Raw genomic sequence first — 18,508 nt, 5'->3', positions numbered from 1 at the left:
ACCATTTTCAGGAGACAAAACACCATTGATAACCGAATCATCATTGAACCAGATGTTATTGTGAGGCAAACTAAGTTTGAGGTGATCTCATGTATTCCTGCATATTATTTTTAACTTTGTTCCATCTATTTGACAAAGAAGGATAGTAACTAATTTCTCCTTGTTGACCAGATTCATGCTCTAACATTAAGGGGCTGATTATGAGTTTGTCGGACGGTTTACACCATCCCCTGAACTTCCAATGGGGAGTTTGCCACCATACTGGCTACCTCCCTTCCGGCCCCATTAAGAGTTTTCTGCTAGGTCAGCGGGCGGAAACCTGAGTTTCCATGAAGCAGCCTACAGCAGTGTCTCCAGCTCGTAATTGAGCCGGTGGCAATGCTGTAGAGCGCAGGGTGCACCAGCACCCTCGCAATGTTCCCTGTCAACACTGTTATATTGCTGGCCAGGTGAGGCCCCTGCACTGCCCATGCCAAGTGCATGGGCAGTACAGGAGCCCCCCTGGGGTCCCCTGCACCTGTTGTACCGCCATGAAACCCATGGCAGAGAAGGGAGTCGTAATCCCCAGAGCAGCGCTGCTTGCAGTGCTGCCCTGGCATATTAGGACTGCCACCCCCTCCAGATCCTAGCAGAGCTGGTGGTTCCCTGGTGGCCCGACCGCCAGGGTTGTAATGTAGCGGTGGGACCTCCACATTGGCTGCGGTCTGACCTCCATTTGCAAGTCTGGTGGTCTAGTGACTACCAGACTCGTAATGGGGACCTAAACCATTTAGAAGAATGGTCTCACATTCTTTTTCACTGCTATCAAGTGGGTTTCTGGCCTTGCTGTTTTATGGAATCATCCCTCATAGCAGTTCTTGATGATCTTTTCTTAGCTGACGACTTGAATTTCACTAGCATTCTCATTGTGTTACACTTGTTGGCAGCATTTGAAATGGTGGACCATGATATCCTAGTTTCAACCCTTTCAGTAAGTTGTAATGAAGGCCTTGCTGTTCACTGATCAACCTTGTTTTTTACCAATCACATCCAGAAAGTCACACTGGGAGAATGTACTACAGCCTTATCAGAGGCCTTGACAAAAGTTCTAATGTATTTGTCCCTACCGCCCTATCTTTTTTTCTTCCTTTTTAGAAAATATTTTATTTGTTTTTGCATACAAAAATACAACATGGCCAACACAGCCTGCAGAAACACGCAATTTGATTTTTAAAACAAATGAAAAACATAAATATAACATATCTGCCCCATCAATCTCTTTTCACCCTCCACCCACACCCCTTCAGTCATAGAAAGGGACATCCCGATTAAATCCTTGAACAACTCACAGCTAACTGTGTTCCCCTCACCATCTTAGTACTCTCCAATTTCTCCATCTAATAGGGTATGTATTGGGTGGATTGTATCCAAGTCTATACCCCAATAGTCAGCCCATCATTTCCATATCTTGGATTGTTTTTGAGGGCAGATCCTCGCTTTGTACACAGCTATCTCCATCCCTTTTGAGTGGTCCATTTCTTTCTTCCACACTGTTAACGACGGAGGGGCTACTGCCTTTCATTTTCTGGCTATTTCCCCCTTAGCAATCGTCAGGCCCAAATAGAGGAGAGATCGTTTGTATTGACCACCACCTAGGTTTTCCATAATGTGTAAAAGAACTACCTTTGGATCTAGGGGAATCTGCCACAATAGGACCCCGCCCAGGCATGTGGTAGCTCCCCGCCTCCGGGCAACTCTACACCGTGTGTATAGACATGCTATTTTCTACTCTACAATAAATATAGGAGGGTGAGGCTATCACCCCCATGCGCCAAAGCCGATGATGTGTGAGATAGACCCTATGGATTTATTTTAACTGAATCAGCCAAAGTCGGGGAACTATAGCTTCTTCCCTTGGACTGCCCAGAAATTCTGTCCAGTCGTTGTTTTCTAGCTCTCCCACATCTGCCTCTCAGGCAACATTAAGGACTCCAAACCCATCAGGTTGGTATTTTTTCGCCTCCAAGGGATTACATTCTGGAAGATCTGACAATGTTATTATGTAGGGGATCAATGCATGGCAAAGTTGGAGATATCTATGAAATTGACTCCTATGGAACTCATGTTCTTCCTGAGACATCTGGAATGATTTGAGAACTGTACCCTGCATTATGTCCTCAAAGGTGGAAATCACAATGAGATTCCATTTCCGCAATCCAGGAAATGTTGCCACCTTTAGATGCATGTACCCTTTCACAGTGGAGTCTGCTCTGTTAATCTACTCCACCATTTCATACGCCTCTGTGTGGAGTACCATAGTGAAAACACCATCTTCGTCGCCCGGGCGGATGGGGAGTTCACTGACCAGACTCCCACCATAAAGATACACAAAAAGTAGGGTACCACCCATCGCTCTTCTGTTGAGCGCACAGGCCAGATCTCCCTGTGTGTCATACCACCATTTGGTTTTGATCAAAATGTGGGCAGCTACATAGTAAGACTCAACATCTGCTGCAGCAATACCTCCACAATGGGTGGATTGGAAACATTTGCTGAGAGCCACACAAAGGGTAACCCCTTCCCAAAAGAAAGAGGTAAGGACAGAATTTAGTTTATGGAATCACTGGCTTGGGATTTCAAATGGGAATTTTTGTAGCTGGTAGAGGAATTTGGGTAGAGACTGATTGGCCCATTAAAGACAGTGGGAGGGCCGACCAAACTTTTACATCATCCCGAGATGATCAAATGAGGGTTCCAGATTGGCGCGCCAAGCTATCTTCTCATCTAGGGATAAGAAAACACCCAAATATCTAAACCTGTCTATGACAATCGTCAGCCCTGCTGCCCACCCCAGTCTCGGAGGGCATGTTCCCACCGTGAGTACAGTGGACTTTAGTTTGTTCATGTATAAGCCTGTAATAGCCTGGGTCCCATTACCTAAGAAAGAAGAGGACATCATCTGCATCTGCATAGAGTGCTATCTTATCCAGTATTCCCTCTCCCAGTCAAAGCCCTGTACCTGAGCGTCCATCCTCACCCACATGGCCAGTGGCTCTATGGCACAGGTAAATAGTAGGGGGGTTAGGGGACAACCCTGTTGTGTCCGCCTTTGGATTAGGAATTTGTCTGACTGTACCCCCGCCACCCTCACTGAGGCTGTTAGGTCGGTGTATAATAATTGGATGTTCGAAATGACCCTGGGACCAAAGCTGTGGCACCGGAGGAGGAGGAACAGGTATTCCCAATTCAAAGAATCAAAAGCCACTGGTTCCTCCAGCTTATCTGCCAGCACCAGGGCATTATATAGTCAACGGATATAATGACGGGCCGCCCAGAGGGGCATAAACCTGTATAGATCAGGGTGAACTAGATCTGAAATGTGTTTTACGAGCCTATTCACCAGAGTTTTCACAAGCATCATGACCTCCATGTTTAGAGGGGAGACTGGGCAATAAGAGGCGAGGTCACCAGGCAGACGGCTCGGTTTTAGAAAGACCACTATTTCCACATAGCGGAATTGTGACAGCATAACGGCTGCATCTGCCATGGTTCATTCTCCAAACGGCTAGACCCAGCACTGACATGAAGGAGGATACATATGGTATCCCACTTTCAGGTGGTGGTCCCTGTGAGCATCATCTATCCAATGCTGCATCCTCAACTCCATTTCAATCCCCCCCCAACACAATGAGCCCATCTGGTATTTCGCCCCATAGTCCCATCAGAAGTGTAATAAAGGAGTGATTCATGGGAGATGGGGCAAATACCCTTATCCATATAATAGATTCTATGTAAAGTGTACCTGTGAAGGCTGTGTACCTGCCCTGTCTGTCTCTCCATGTCTTAATGTGTTTGAAGGGCACCATCTGTCTAATCAGTATACCTGTGTCACTGGAGCCTCAAGTAAACCCTGCATGATAAGCTTGTATGTAGCCCCATCTGGCCAGAAAGAGGACTTTATTGCCAGCCAGGTGAGTCTCCTGCAGGGGTAAGACATCTGCTCCCACCCTCTTAATCTGTTTCAGGACTGCTCCTCTTTTTACTTTGTCAAGTATCCCATTTACATTCCACAAGATCACTTGAGATGTTCTTCAAGACTCGTTTGAATTGGGGTATTCATGTCTGGTTCCTGGTACCTTATCTCCGTGAAGGGTGTGCAGAAGAGCGAGTATTGGGTTGGCAGAATAATGTGAGGCACTCATAATAAAAAGTACATAAAACATTATAATGATTCTGTGAAAAACAACAGCAGTTATTGTGATGTACCCATATTTCCCCCAACCCTATGCTTCAAAACCTGGAAGTATCCATCATGGGGCAGACCATTGGTGAGCCCCAACCAGGGGCCCATTCAGGCCTGCTCCAATGGATCCCCCACTGCTTTTACCTATCTAGAGGGACAAGCAGCTTCTCGTTGGTCCCCCTGCAGCCACTCACTAAACTGATAGTGTCAAAGTCTGTGTATGCTTCAAATAGGATGCCACATCCTCCATCATCATCCAAGGGATCCCACCCATGATAACTGAGATGCCAGGGAGTCCCCTTTAGTAGCCTGAGCATCTGCAGAACACGTGGAGTTCCTCCAGGACAAGCAGGGCCTGGGATGTCTTTTAGCTGGGGTTTTCTTAGCTTTATTCCATTTGTCGCTTTTAGAAGAGTTTGAGTCCATATGTGGAGGTGTGTAGGGTTTAACTGGGATTCTTTCATCTGTTCCTTGAAATACCTCTTTTGGAGATTCAAAGAAATGTGTTTGAAATTGGTATATCACATTAAGTTTTGCCAGGTATAGAAGCATGTATTGGATACTCAATTCAAAGAGGCATTGTTTAGCGGCCTGGAAGGATTGATGCTGCTGCTGTACCAACCTGGTGTGGTCCGGAAAGACCATGATAGTGTGTGATTGGTACAATATGTTTGCATGAGCTCTGGCATATTTGAGGATAGCATATATTTCCATATTATTCAACAAGTTTGTAATGATCTGTCTGGAACAGGCACCAGGAGGAGAGTTGAGTGTCAAAGCATGGTGTGCCCGCTCAATCACAAAGAACGAGGAGAGAGGTTCTAGGGGCAGCAATGCCCGCAGCCATTGAACCAAAAGCCGCTCCATCAATGAACCTGTGCATCCTTCAGGAAAGCAAATGAAGTGCAAGTTATTGTGTCATGCTCTCCCCTCCACATCGTCCACTCTTGCTGCCAGTTCCTTAGTTATGGAGGTAAGTTTAGACACCTATTTTTGCAGGGAGGTGACTGAATTTTCTATCCCCGAGACCCTGGTCTCTGTCTCCGTGATCTGCTCAGCTGCATTTTGTAGGTCTTGGAGTAGTAGTGTAACCTCAGAGCTGACTACCCCCACTTTTGCCATGGGGATAATGACTGGCAATAGGGTTGCATTGTCCCTTATCTGTTCCTCTTGAGTGCACCTAGAGCCATATTCTGGAAAGTTCCCCGGGGGTTCAAATGGATGTGCGCCCACTTTGCACGCCACTGGGGCACATTGAAATGACAGAAAGGGCCACAGATGCTTGTGCAGTCCCTTCTGCAATACAGAAAGCACTGGCACACACATAGCACCAGCACTATCACTAGAGTATTCTCCCTCATTTGCATGGGGGGGGTGGCCCGATGCAAATGAGGGAATCCCTTTGCATCTGCACCATGTTATAGATGTGGGTGCAGAGGCAATGAAGCTGCCTGGAGGTGCACTGTCAGGCGCCCCCTGATGACAGCTCTCTGCAGAGAGGAAAGGGGTTCCTATGGACCCTCCAAACTTCCCCTTGCAGGCAGATGCTCTCACTTACTGCAGCCGCCTGCAAGTGGATCTTTAATCCCCCTAAAAGTGCAGATGGGTTGCTGCCTGCACAGTGAAAGACGGAGTGGCTTTAAAACAGCTTCTCCATTTTTCACTTGAGGTGTGCTGTGGCGCAAACAGAGAAAGTGTGCCCTTTCTGTGATAGGGCCCCTGGCTGGGTATATTTATCCATGGTGCTTTGCTTGACATGGAGTGGTAGCTTGTCTTTAGCCATGGTGTGGGGGAAGATCTAGGTGCAGTCCATAACAAGATATATATATCTGTGGTGCCCCCTACAAACCTGACTGGTCCCCCTCCAGGGAGGCAGCACGAGCAGTCAGCACCGTCGTTCAAATGGCACTGTGATGTACCTTGGTCACTAAATCATGATGTGGATGATGTGATAAAAATGGATAAGCATGAATGAGATGGGGGACCAGCTTGTCACAAACCGCACCAAGACCAGGCTTAGCTGTCTCTTCAACGGGAACTCCCACCTTCTGTGGTACCCCCGAATGGGGTCTGTGTTCCAAGATCTTGTGTTCCAAGATCTGGCACTGAGCTGGGGCAACCACCCTACCACTGACAGTATTGTGCTGCAGCTTTGGAGGCAAACCTTCATGGTTTGATCCCCAGCAGTGGGCCCCTTTTAGGTCAGGGCCAGATCATCTTTTGCTATTCCTCACCCAATATGGTATGAGATAACCTACCATCTCCCCCATCTGTTCCTGATTAGTACTAATGCTGGGATGGTTGGGCATCACTTTTAATAGGAGCTTTTCACACTGGCCTCCATTATATTGGCTCCAGGGACCCCAATGATCGTAGTCAGCAGCTTCAGCAAGGTGTCTTGTCCTCCCCCTCCATGGCTAAAGGGCACTCAATGAACCAGGGGCATCCCTTCACTGCAGCTTACTCATCCCGCAGCACATTGTGGCTGCCGGTGCTAATGGATCTGTTCAGTGAGCCTCAAGCGCATTTAGTCAGTAACTTCACTGCCCGATGAGCCAAGTGCACCTGAAACATCACAAATGTCTCCCAGGGCCCCAGCAGTCTCCAATGCCTGGCCTGGGTGGTGCCACCACTCCGTCACCCGAGTGCTGGCTAAGGGAGCCATCTGACATTGTCCAGGTTTGATTGGCTATCTGCCCTTGGACGTAGACTTGCACTTTGTGTGGTCTATCTCTTGTGCCAGCACACTCCGGATCTCACCGGCCACACTAGGCTGCCCCCAAACACCACAATGTTTGACGACTCCTTCCCACAAGCCTCTGAGCTCCCGACATCAACCGTTCCCACAGAGATGCCACTTCTCTTGGTGTGGCCTATTCAGAGTCTGCACTGCCACACCCGAGTGCCTCGATCTGCCATCTTGTACTCAGCCATTCAGGGGTGCCCAATGCAGCGAAGTTACCTCTCATTGCGATGAACGACCAGGGGGGATGAAAATTTTCAATTTACTGAAGTGTCCACTGATGTATGTTAGGCGGATGTTGTTGGATTACGGTTGGCTATGTGGAGCTAGTCTAGATCGCGGCCACCATGATCGGCGGTTTTTAATATCTGTGTAAAACCTGTTCTATCTAGTATTAGGAGGTCATGATGTATGATTTGCCCCTATGCTGATGACACTCAGCTTATTAGTGTCAAAAAATGATTCTCCTTTGTCTTCTCTACCAAAATGTCTTATTAACAGTAGATGATGGATGTCCTCCAAATGGTTGAAGATCAGCTTTGACAAAACAGACATCCTTGTTATTGGGAAATACAACTTTCCCTGGATGTCTGTTTCCTGGCCTTCAGACCTCCTGGGCCCTTGTCCTGATCCATATCCTTCTGTAAAATGCTTTGGAATCAAAATTAATGCTAGACTAAAATTCAATCTACAAGTCTTTGCAGTAGTGTCCTACCCTATGTGGGCTTAAACCTAGGAGACTAGAAAACCAATTAAGGCTCCGTCCAATTAAGGGTGGGGAACCATTACTCATTGTCTCTACCAGGGATTGTTATGTGAGACATGGAGGTTCTAGGTAGGAGAAACGCACAAAAGGCTATCCATGCATGCAAAAATCTTTCTGCTCACCAGCCATTGTTTTTTTTTCTGAAAACAAATGTTCATTTTCAAGAAACCTTTGCCAAGCAGGTGTATCAAATATGACACCCATCCTCAAAGGAATCAGCATCTTCAGCGGAGTTGCAGCAGTGGTGGCTCCACTGAAAGCATAGATATCCCAGCCTACCTGGCTGGGATCTCTTAATATGGGGGTTAAATGCAGGACTTGGGGCTAGGACAAAGATGAAGCAACCATGGCTACAGAATCCAATCTTGTTCTGCTTGAATCTTCTGATGCCAAAACTGATAGCTTTAGTGGGAGAACGGGTTCAACTTTTTTGACTTTCAGCCATGCTTGCGAACTTCAGCATCTTGACTTTCACCACTGGAGCAGTTTGATTTCCAGAAAAAAAGACTATGGGCCTGAGTTAGAGTTTGGAGGATTGTTACTCCATCATAAATGTGATGGATATCCCATCTGCCTTATTACGATGTCAATAGGATAAAATGTAATCGTAATACGGCAGACGGAGTAACCCCATCTCCCAAACTATAACTCAGGCCCTAAATTCCAATGTAAAACCTTTTTACTTTAATTTTCGAAATTAGGTTCTGGACTTCATTGCATTGTTTCTCCACCTTACTGCTGTCTGTTATTGTTTGAACCAATTGCACATTTCTCTGAGAAAATCCTGAGGCTTGTGTCATAGGTACCAGAAGTTGATCAAGGTGTTTTTCAATGAACGTTATTAAACATACAATATTTTTAAAGTCAGTAGAATCTCCCTCCTTAAAAATAGTTCAGTTTCTCACAGTTCTCTTTCAAGGAAATGTCAGATATTAATAGCATTGATCGTCTATGATGATTGATTTGAAATGCTTCTTTTACTCAAGGCCTAAAATGTTGAGACCTTTAACAATGGGGGCAGAATTGATTAAGATAGACATAAAAACTCAATTTGCTAGATGCCTGTACATACAGATGACCTCAGGTTGTTTCGTTTTCAATGTGAGAGTTCTATCTTAAATGGGAAGGGTATTTTATCAGGCCTTGGGCGAGCTATTCTCAATACGCAGGATTTAGAGCCAGATGTAGCAAAGGGTTTTTCCCATTCTGTGTCAATGGGAAAATGTGCTCGTACATATGGCCCTAAGGGGCATATTTATACTGCGTTTGCGCCGAATTTGCGTCGTTTTTTTCCTCCTGGGGTGGGCAAGGGTGGCAGGGGTGTCCCTGGGGGCATGGGAGGGCACCTCTGGGCTCATTCTGAGCCCACAGGTCCCTTAACGCCTGCCCTGACCCAGGCGTTAAAATCCGGCGCAAATGCGGGTTTTTTTGCCCCGCCCACTCCCGGGCGTCATTTTAGCCCGGGAGTATAAATACCACGCACATGCCTGGGAGTCATTTTTTAAGACAGGAACGCCTCCCTTGCATATCATTAACGCAAGGAAGGTGTTCACGCAAAAAAATGACGCAAACTCCATGAACTTTGGCGCTAGACGCGTCTAACGCCAAAGTATAAATATGGAGTTAGTTTTGCGTAAAATTTGCGTCGAAAAAAACGACGCAAATTCGGCGCAAACGGAGTATAAATATGCCCCTTATTATCTGGACAATTTCTCTTTCATACTTGTACTGGTTGGTTCAGTCGAGTGTGCTGCAGCATTGTAACTACTTGACAGCCATGTAAATAATTGAGGCGTTTCTGTTAATGGCGTGACAAGACTGCCAGGGCTCTAGTGCACTCAGGGAAATTGAAGGTTCACTTGGCCTCTATGAACTCGTGTCCTGCTGCCACAGTAGCTGCTACACTGTGGATAGTTACGGAACTGCCTTTGGTGACAGAATAAATACAGGGGCCTCCTTCGTTCCTTGTATTTCTTGCCTTTGAAATGTTGTCAATGAAATAGTGCGGTATTTTCCTGAATGTGTAAAGCCTGGCCTTCAAGCTGCAAAAGTAACAGTAAATCAGCTACAGGTGTAAATTGGTCAGTTGCTCTCAAAGGCCAAGCCCTAATTTCTTCCAATTGAAAAATTGCCCTGTTTACATATGCGCATGTTTCAGCATGATTGTAGGTATGGATTAGCGCTTGCAATGGTGTATAAAGATTGGTGTGAGTCTGCTTTGTTTGGGAGCATTTCCTTTTGAGAGCTGTCCTCGATTGTTAAGGCTTTATCCATTTCGTGTATATATTTGTTGTAAAAAGTTGTGTTCTTTTAAACTAATATTGCAGTGAAGAATTTTAATCGCCCGTAACCCCTAAGTAGGTTCGTACTGAGTTTGCAGAAGTGCTTGCTTTTGATATGCTTGAAAGGAACATCATATTTAAACCGATGCAAATGCCAGGTGTAATAAAAAATGTTCTTTATCTTTTCTTTCAATTTAAGATGTGGGAATTCCTGTGCAAGTCACTGCTACTTTCCGAGAGGAGCTGGGAAAGCTTGGTGACCAGTCCTTCCACATTTGACCATGACAATATCGGTTTTAAAATAATGAGAGAGCATTTGGGGCTTATTGTTCGTTTCTATAAGCCACTGGTTTGATGTACTCATTTCCTTAGATTCATGCATAGCTTACAAAGTTTAAATTAATTCAGTGGGACGTTCAGTACGTTTTACAATGGTCGCTTGCTTGTCATCTCTATCTTCACAAGGACAGTGTGGGCAACTGATTGTGTTCCAAATTTCATGATTCACAAGCAGGGCTGGAACCTTTGGCAGTCTTCCTCGGTAGTGAGGAGGACTCTCAGTGGAGAGAAGGTGATTCAGGTAAGCACAGTTCCCAGACGTTTATTCAAAGAGCAAGGAGCCATTTCGCCTAAGTCAATGTATTCATTGGCTTTTCAATGGCATTTTGTGTTATGGGATTAGTAGGGAAATCTAAGACTTACCACTCCAAATGGGCAATTTTAACAAAAAAGGGGTAGCTCTCAGCTCATCATCACACTACCTCACCCGAAAGCTGACTAATACGGCGTCTAGTGTTAATTGGTCTGCATATTCATCCCTCACCCAGCCCGTCATGCTGTCCAGTGGCTATGGTCAAAGTATTCACGGTTGTGTGCCCTTCAAATGGTGCTACTGAGCGATATATACAAGGGGATGTCACATCACTATCTTGCTTCCAATTCACAAAACTGTGTATATTGGGCCTGTAGTGACAACAATTGCCAAGATCATTTCAAGCCACATTCCTTTATGATAGGAGCAAGCTACATTAAGGTCTTGGTGCAAATATGCTAGAGAAGCATGGCCTTTGATGCAATGAACATCCAAGTTTGCTTTCATAGTATGTACGTGTGGCAGAGCATGAATTTACTCCGGAACAATTAATCTTCTGAATTGGTTATTGCCATCCAAGAATGAAAGAATGAATTTGTTACATTCCATATCCCTCAAGGGTTGCCCAAAGAGACTAAGGGATGTATTTAGAGTTTTGTGGAGGGGATACTCCATCACAAATGAGGCGGATGTCTCGTCCACTCTATTACAAATAGACATGGGTGAAATTTTAATTATGTTGGCATAGAGTATTTTCTAGAATTTTGCGTTATGCTTCTTAGGCCAAATTCCCAAAATTATACTATATGCTACTTTACATAATTACATGCCTATTGCTGTATACGTTTCCTGTGAATGTGAAATTTGTGGTAAAATTTTACTGCAAACACATGGGAACAACAGAACACAAATGGCTATTGCTCGCTGTGCTTTTATTTCATATAAGGAGGCATTTCTCACGAAAAAGCAGCATGAAATGACGGAGTAACATTTTACTTAATTACAGGTAATTCTGCATAGTTATGCTGTAACCTCATGTAATTATGAAAAAGCATATCATGCGAATTACGCACATGGCTAATTACAAGTGCATTACAGTCTATGGCCCTTTTAATAAGGAGGATGGGATGTCTTCCTTGCTGTGACAGAGTATACCATCCGTCAAACTCTAAATGAACCCTAATTCATTTTTTAAATGACAAGTGTTTTTTGATGCTTGCAGCCCCTGTGGGCTAAGATGTATGGTGGGTAGTACTCCCTCTAGGAAGTGGCTTGCATGTGTTTTTGCAAGTCTGAAATGGAAAGGTTTTGTCTGATAGTGTAAATATTAAAGTTTTCTTGTGTTATGGAATGATAATTCATTATTTCTGGTATTTTTTCCAGTTTTTTCTTAAACTCTAAAATGAAGAGTCTCTAGACTCATGGGAAGAATAGGTTATGTTTGAGCACACAAATATCTACTCAAGTCAATAAGTATGAAGAGCACACTCCAAACTATGGAACAAAGCTAATAATTAGTGTCAACATACAACCAGTCTCTTATAAAAAATATATATGCTTTAATAAAACAAAGAAATCTTTGCATTCAGAAAAATGCAAGGCGACAAACAAAAAGAAGCCTACTTCAAGATGTAGTACATAACTGTACAGAAAATAAATTACAAACAATGTTTTATAAGCTGTTGCTAAACCGTCACACGTTACTTTTGTCATGCAGCCATTAGCAGCAAGCACACAGTTCCTTGGATTTTTATTGTGGATGCCACGTTGTGCAATAGGGCTCCATAATGCAGTTTCACTTATGGTGCTGAAGTAACTAACAGTCTGGGGGCAGATGAAGCAGCTGTGGGCCTCTGCGTAGGAGGTGTGTGGGGGGCAGATAATGCAGACTGCAACGTGTATGTCATTGATGACCAGGCAGTTGCCTCAGAGCACCACTGAACAATCATGGGTTAATGATCGCTCATTGCAACCACATAGTGTTTCAATAACATGACAGAAAAAATGGTACACAGATATGAAAAATAGCATAGGTTGGCACTTCCAAGGGTTTTCACTATTGTTTTACTACAAATGTAGCAATCCTTCGGGGAAGGGCTGGCACTTACCAAAATAAAGAAGCATAGGAAACTGAAAAGAGTACTGCTTCTGAGGATTTTGCCCATTTTAGAATACAGATTACCCCATCGTAAAAGAAGTAGGGACTTATTTAAAGATTGGCAGATGAGATACTTCATGAAAGCGTGAGGATATCTCGCAAGCCGTATTACAAATGCCATAGGCTATAATATGCTTGTAATACAGCGGACGGGACTTCCATCAAGTTTTTGATGGAGTATCATGTTGGCCAAACTCTAGATAGGTCCTTAAACCTTTTATTTGTTATAGAGTGCTCTACCCAGTGTGTGTTACTTTTAGTTTACTATACCTGCCCAGGCTTGTCAGTGACACCACTGCTGGGTGAGCAGTACACGCTTAGGCTGCCATTCACAAATGGTTCTACACTTGACTTGTTTGTCCAAGCTTGTTTCATTATTGGGTTACAATAGACACAGATTTCTGGTTTATTTGTGCAGGGCCAGCGTCAACTTGTTATTGGCTATGTGTCAATGGCTATGTATATATGCGTTTCAGCTTCGTGTACTGCTATACACTTACCTAGTAGAGATTTGTGTGCTATGTTTGGCCAGATCACTCACATTTTACAAAAGAATTGCTCCCACTGTTATGCAGATTGAAATTTCACTCAATGTTTAGAGTCTAGGGTTGTAAATGCAGTTCTAAAAACATGGCTGAAATTAGCTGTTTAAGCCAGTCTTGGGGTGTATGACAGTGTGTTCTTCATAATTTACTGCTGATTTATATGTAATATCTTTAGTACTTCATGAATAGCTATTACTTCCATTTTATCTCTGCAGATCTTATTAAAACAAAAATAATTATCACTTAAATAACAATGACAAATGTATCTTTACAAGTGAGATAACAGAGAAAACCCCTGAACGATTAACAATGGCGAATTCTACTAATGTTTCTATTTCCTAAGGGTCCTCCCACTCAGATACTCCACAAATGTGGCATAGAATGGTTGATGCAGTCGAAACGTGAGAAGCTTGCTGCTATACAGAGCATCATTTTCGATGTTTAATTCGCTCCGGACAAGGAAGCTAAAAGACTAACCCACCTTTGTATACATTATCTAAATTCCCTGTCAAGTGAAAGATAATGAAGTACTTTTAAATTGGCGGATATAAAGGATTCTCATCATATTCTGCTTTTCATAAATACTTTAAAATGTCCACAATTCACAACAAACACTCAATAGGGCATGCTGAACTGAGAGGTAATTCAAGGCTGGCCATGTTACAGCAGAGGCCTGTATTTTCCTATGGTGTGAATCAATACATTCATTCAAGTTCATAGTGTCATTGTAAGCACGATATGCTCAAGCTTGCCAACATGCTGTTTGCAGAGCTCCTTCTAGGGGTCTTCACCACTTGGGAAGGATCATGGTGCTTCGGGGTCGAATGGGCACTTGGTGGTGGATCCAAGGAGGACGAGGTGTCCATCTGTGAATACGATTAAGACAGGATTAATTTAATATGTTTAGTAACATGCCATTGTGCAGAATGTTGTAAAAAGAAATTTACGATGTATGCATCATATGTCAACAAGTGTATCAGCACATTTTGAGCAAATCTATAAAGGAAAGGATCCTCAAATGCAACCACAAACCATCTTGAAACAGAATGGAAATAATAACATAAAATAATCTGTTTTTAATGGCAGAAATGACCCATACAGAGGCTAATAACCTGACATACTCATTAATGGCGTTGGCACTGCAGTGTGGGGCTTCCTTGATCTCTATCTGCTACTGTCCACTTCCTCAAGTATTATTTTTTTACTGTATTAACCTTATTGGAATGCCATGTTGTTTCAGGTCATAATATTCAGTACTCTCAGAAGCACTAATGGTATTAAATGTAAGAAAAAGAGGCTACAGAGTAATTACTCTTCTTAAAATATATTTTTATTTCTGGTAGAAATCATCCAACTTTTCTTTACTGTATTAACCTTATTGGGATGCCATGTTGTCTCAGGTCATAATATTCAGTACTCTCGGAAGCACTAATGGTATTAAATGTGAGAAAAAGAGGCTACAGAGTAATTACTGTTCTTAAAATATATTTTTATTTCCGGTAGAAATCATCCAACTTTTCAAAAGCAAACGCCTTTTGTTAGCTCTGCTTTTTAACATCACAGCTATCAAACAGACCTATAGCTAACAATGTAATGGAGTGGGCATTGGGTCCACCCTTTTCAGCCATTGGCTTTTTTGACTAGTCTCCTTTAGACATTTGCTTGAGACTTTGTCAATCACATGGTGGCTCGCCTAAAAAAGCATTCATCTGGCACCCAAGGTTTTTGTCTGTTTGGGATTATTCCGCCACTGCCACTTGAGTGACTGCATTGATCTGCATGAAGGTATGCTTTACAGCTATAGTCTTCTCTGTCCTCTCCTGCTGGTTACCGCCTGTGTGTCTCACTCTAATGTACTAACATTGCTCGCATCAGGTAATTAAACACAAACCCACTGGTGTTGCCGATGCCTATCTTGATTTTGTATTTCCATTCAACATGTTGTTATTCTACCATGCATAAAATAACTTGACACAAGTGGCAAGAAGACCGAGTACAAAAATGAAGTTTTTATAGATGCACAACATATATAAGTGGCCTATGGACGCATGCATTAATTACCTCATTCATCGGATCTTTAGCATTGTTTTCTGTAGAAGTCAGTGACATCTCCAGGCGTACTGCAACACCTTTCATGGCATTCTACACCCCGCCCCCGCACCCCTCGAGTTGCATTCTGGGGTAGAAAACATGTTAAGATCCTTGTATATTAAACAATATAATTTTCAATCTACCTGGAAGGCCTTTATTGAGGAACAGATAAACAGCAGGATATGGAATGCAATATTCGAACAACTAACTGGCAACATTTCACTTTGAAATTAAACCAGTGATTTAAATGGGCCAGTACTGTCCGGTACTGAGTACCAGCACTTTTTTATTTGGAAAGGAGAGTACCTGCACTTCTCTAGAAAAACATAATACTTTTAATTGGAGAGTACTGGCACTTCTCAGAAACAAGCAGGTACTCTGGTACAGAGTACCTTTACTTCTATTTTTCAATTTCAAGCACTGACTTAAACCTATACAATGCAGTATGTGAAATATTCGTTAGGATTCTCAAGAGAAATATAAGATGTAGATTTGGTCCCAAGATCCTTCCGGTTTCTACAGATGCGGCAAGATTGTCTATTTGTTAACAGCCCATAGCCCATATCAAATTAAACATCTTGTGTATTTGTGACCCTTAACCGTTGACTTAGAAACACACTCTGGGCCTGATTCTAACTTTGGAGGACGGTGTTAAACCGTCCCAAAAGTGGCGGATATACCACCTACCGTATTACGAGTCCATTATATCCTATGGAACTCGTAATACGGTAGGTGGTATATCCGCCACTTTTGGGATGGTTTAACACCGTCCTCCAAAGTTAGAATCAGGCCCTCTGTCTTTTCTGGTATTGACTGCAACCTGATTGAGCGCCTTCTCTGGGGCATGAACGTTTCCATGTTTCATAGACTATAGCGGTTTTCCACGAAACATTTTATCACTTTCTTCCCTCTCATGGTTCCTACATGTGGTAACCAGTCACCACCAAATGGTAAATGTATCTGCTTGCTTTCAGCAGATTATGGATTCCAAATGCTGTCGACTCAGTCTTTCATGGGCCTCAGTTTTGTTGACTAGGGTTATTCAAACATCTTGTACCGCCCCAAAAGACTTCAAATAGTTAGGTTGCTTAACAATTAAATATTAGCACAATCTGTACAATTATTAGGGTGGTACCTACATCTCCCTCATTAGCCCTGCTACCAGATAGGAGGTTTATGGTGGGCTGGGAGCCTCAACACATTTTCCTCTAAATGAATATTTCTGTTTATTTTTCTCATTGACATTTTATAAATATTCTTTGGTAGTTTTAGAAGCAATGTTTGCCCCTGAAATAAGCACCAGTCATTGTAAAGGCAGGAACCCACCGTTGGCTTGCATATATACGTTCTATGGCAGCTGCCTCGATGTACACGCGTGGCTAAAGGCAGACTTTAGATTGTGTAAAAAAAATTCTGTTCTAATACACATTATGAATTCTTGACCATGCCGGGATACCCTAAAAGGAATCAATTTCTCTAAAACAGCAGAAGGGTTTCACTAGCCACAGAATTAAAAAAAGCACACAGCATCAAACTGAGCCTTCCCACATTTTCGATTCGTTAAGTTTAACTTTCTGAAGGAAACAAATCTATTAGTATAAATGCCCATTTTAAAACCATGTTGTTCCCGTATAGTATACATTTTCTGGCGTCAAACAGCCCGTGATCTTGGAATTCCACTTTATTTCTTCACATTGTGACTCTCGGAGTAAGGGACCCCTGCTCCTTATTATGAGATTCACAAAGTCGCTAGTAATAAAACAATTCTATTCAATGATAGACACAAAAAAAAAAAATATTTAATGTTTTGTTTTGTAATTATGTGAGTAAAGAGACGCATTCTTCAGGAATTAATGACAATTGCTTACCTGGCAATGGTAGAAATGTGCCAGCTTCGAGCACAAGGATGACGTCAGCCAACTGTCAGAGTACGTGAAGCCAGTATCTTGCTGCATGGGGGCGTTACGCATTACACAGGAAGAAGTTGGTGCCAACCAGGACTCTGCGTGCGGGTACTGGGCACCTTGGTGCACTGGAGGGGTTCTTTCTTCGCAGCAGTCAGGAGAACAAAGCCAAGACCTATCATCCTTGACTTGACAACACGGCTGGGTTGGAGATGCGCTTGAAATGGTGCATTCAGGAGAGGAAACATAGAATGTAGAATGTTCCTCTGCAGCTGAGGAAGGCTGAGGGGGGCTTTGCCTCAGTGCCTGGAAGCAGTCCTGTCGCTTCATGCGCAAGTTGTATTCCCGAAGTTCCTCCTGTCTTTGCTGGGCCAAGGCCTCCTCGCTGAGGCCCAGTAGATCTGACAGGTGGGAGATGTAGCGGATGGCGAGTCTCAGTGTTTCTATCTTTGTCAGGTTCTGTCCGGCAGGCACCACTGAAGGGGGCAGGTACTTCCTCAGGTTCTGAACAGCTTTGGACAGGTTCCGCATCCTCAGCTTCTCTCTCTCGCTGGCACTGTGCCTCTGGGTGCCGACCACTCGGCACTTTTCCTTTCTACTGGCGGGAAAGTTTTGCCTCGTCGCCTGCCCAGGAGGCACGTTGAACACCTGCTGCTGGAAACAACTGCGGAAGACTTTAGTGGAAAAGTTCGGCAGTTCTTCGACCGGAGACCAGGTGTACGACCCCGGGGAGGATGTGGACGAGTGGGAGTCTGAGGCGGCGCCAGTACATTCTGAGAGAAGGGGGTACTCTAGGGGCAACGGGTACTCCGGGGCCAGGAGCTGGACTGGGGAGCTGGCCATGGAGTCAGTTCCGTAGACGGTCAGAGTAAATCTGCGGAGAGGTTCCAGGGAGCAGAGGCCCGTCAGGCTTTATCCAGAGGGCCGAGGTGTGAAAAAGTCGCTTCCCAGGCCTGTGGAGGTGTTAAATCTGCAGCCCGCCAGAATCTGCCTAGAGCAGGGGGTCTCTGGGAAAGTCAGTGAAGCCCATTTGCAAAGGTGTGAATTCTGACCCTTTTGCTACTGTAATTGATGCTGCATTAGTCTCTTAAAGTGCGGTGGGAACAATTCATATAAACGTGTTACATACTGTTTCATACTCTCCTTTTCTGACCACTACGTAGGCACCGAAGGACAGTTAGTTTTAAATTTATCGAATTATGTTT

General features: G+C 43.9%; 1 protein-coding gene across 1 annotated transcript; it reads right to left on the bottom strand.

Annotated features, from left to right (window-relative positions):
* Positions 1-13,652: 13,652 nt before the first annotated feature.
* LOC138283212 (mesoderm posterior protein 2-like) lies at positions 13,653-18,154 on the bottom strand. Its single transcript, XM_069221257.1, has 2 exons — positions 17,268-18,154; positions 13,653-14,174 (listed from the first exon to the last, which is right to left on the bottom strand). The coding sequence occupies exons 1-2, from the start codon at positions 18,144-18,146 to the stop codon at positions 14,031-14,033; spliced, it is 1,023 nt and encodes a 340-aa protein (XP_069077358.1). The 5' UTR covers positions 18,147-18,154; the 3' UTR covers positions 13,653-14,030.
* Between the last annotated feature and the right edge of the window lie 354 nt (positions 18,155-18,508).

This window comes from Pleurodeles waltl, chromosome 3_1 (assembly GCF_031143425.1).
Source record: "Pleurodeles waltl isolate 20211129_DDA chromosome 3_1, aPleWal1.hap1.20221129, whole genome shotgun sequence".
In the NCBI taxonomy this organism is placed as follows: domain Eukaryota; kingdom Metazoa; phylum Chordata; class Amphibia; order Caudata; family Salamandridae; genus Pleurodeles; species Pleurodeles waltl.
This window is presented reverse-complemented; position numbering and strand designations above follow the sequence as displayed.

Excerpts from the sequence above, each read along its gene's own strand:
- LOC138283212 (XM_069221257.1), bottom strand. The coding sequence starts at position 18,146 with ATGGCCAGCTCCCCAGTCCAGCTCCTGGCCCCGGAGTACCCGTTGCCC. Across the intron at positions 14,175-17,267 it reads CACATTTCTACCATTGCCAG|ATGGACACCTCGTCCTCCTT; the intron begins GTAAGCAATTGT and ends TCGTATTCACAG.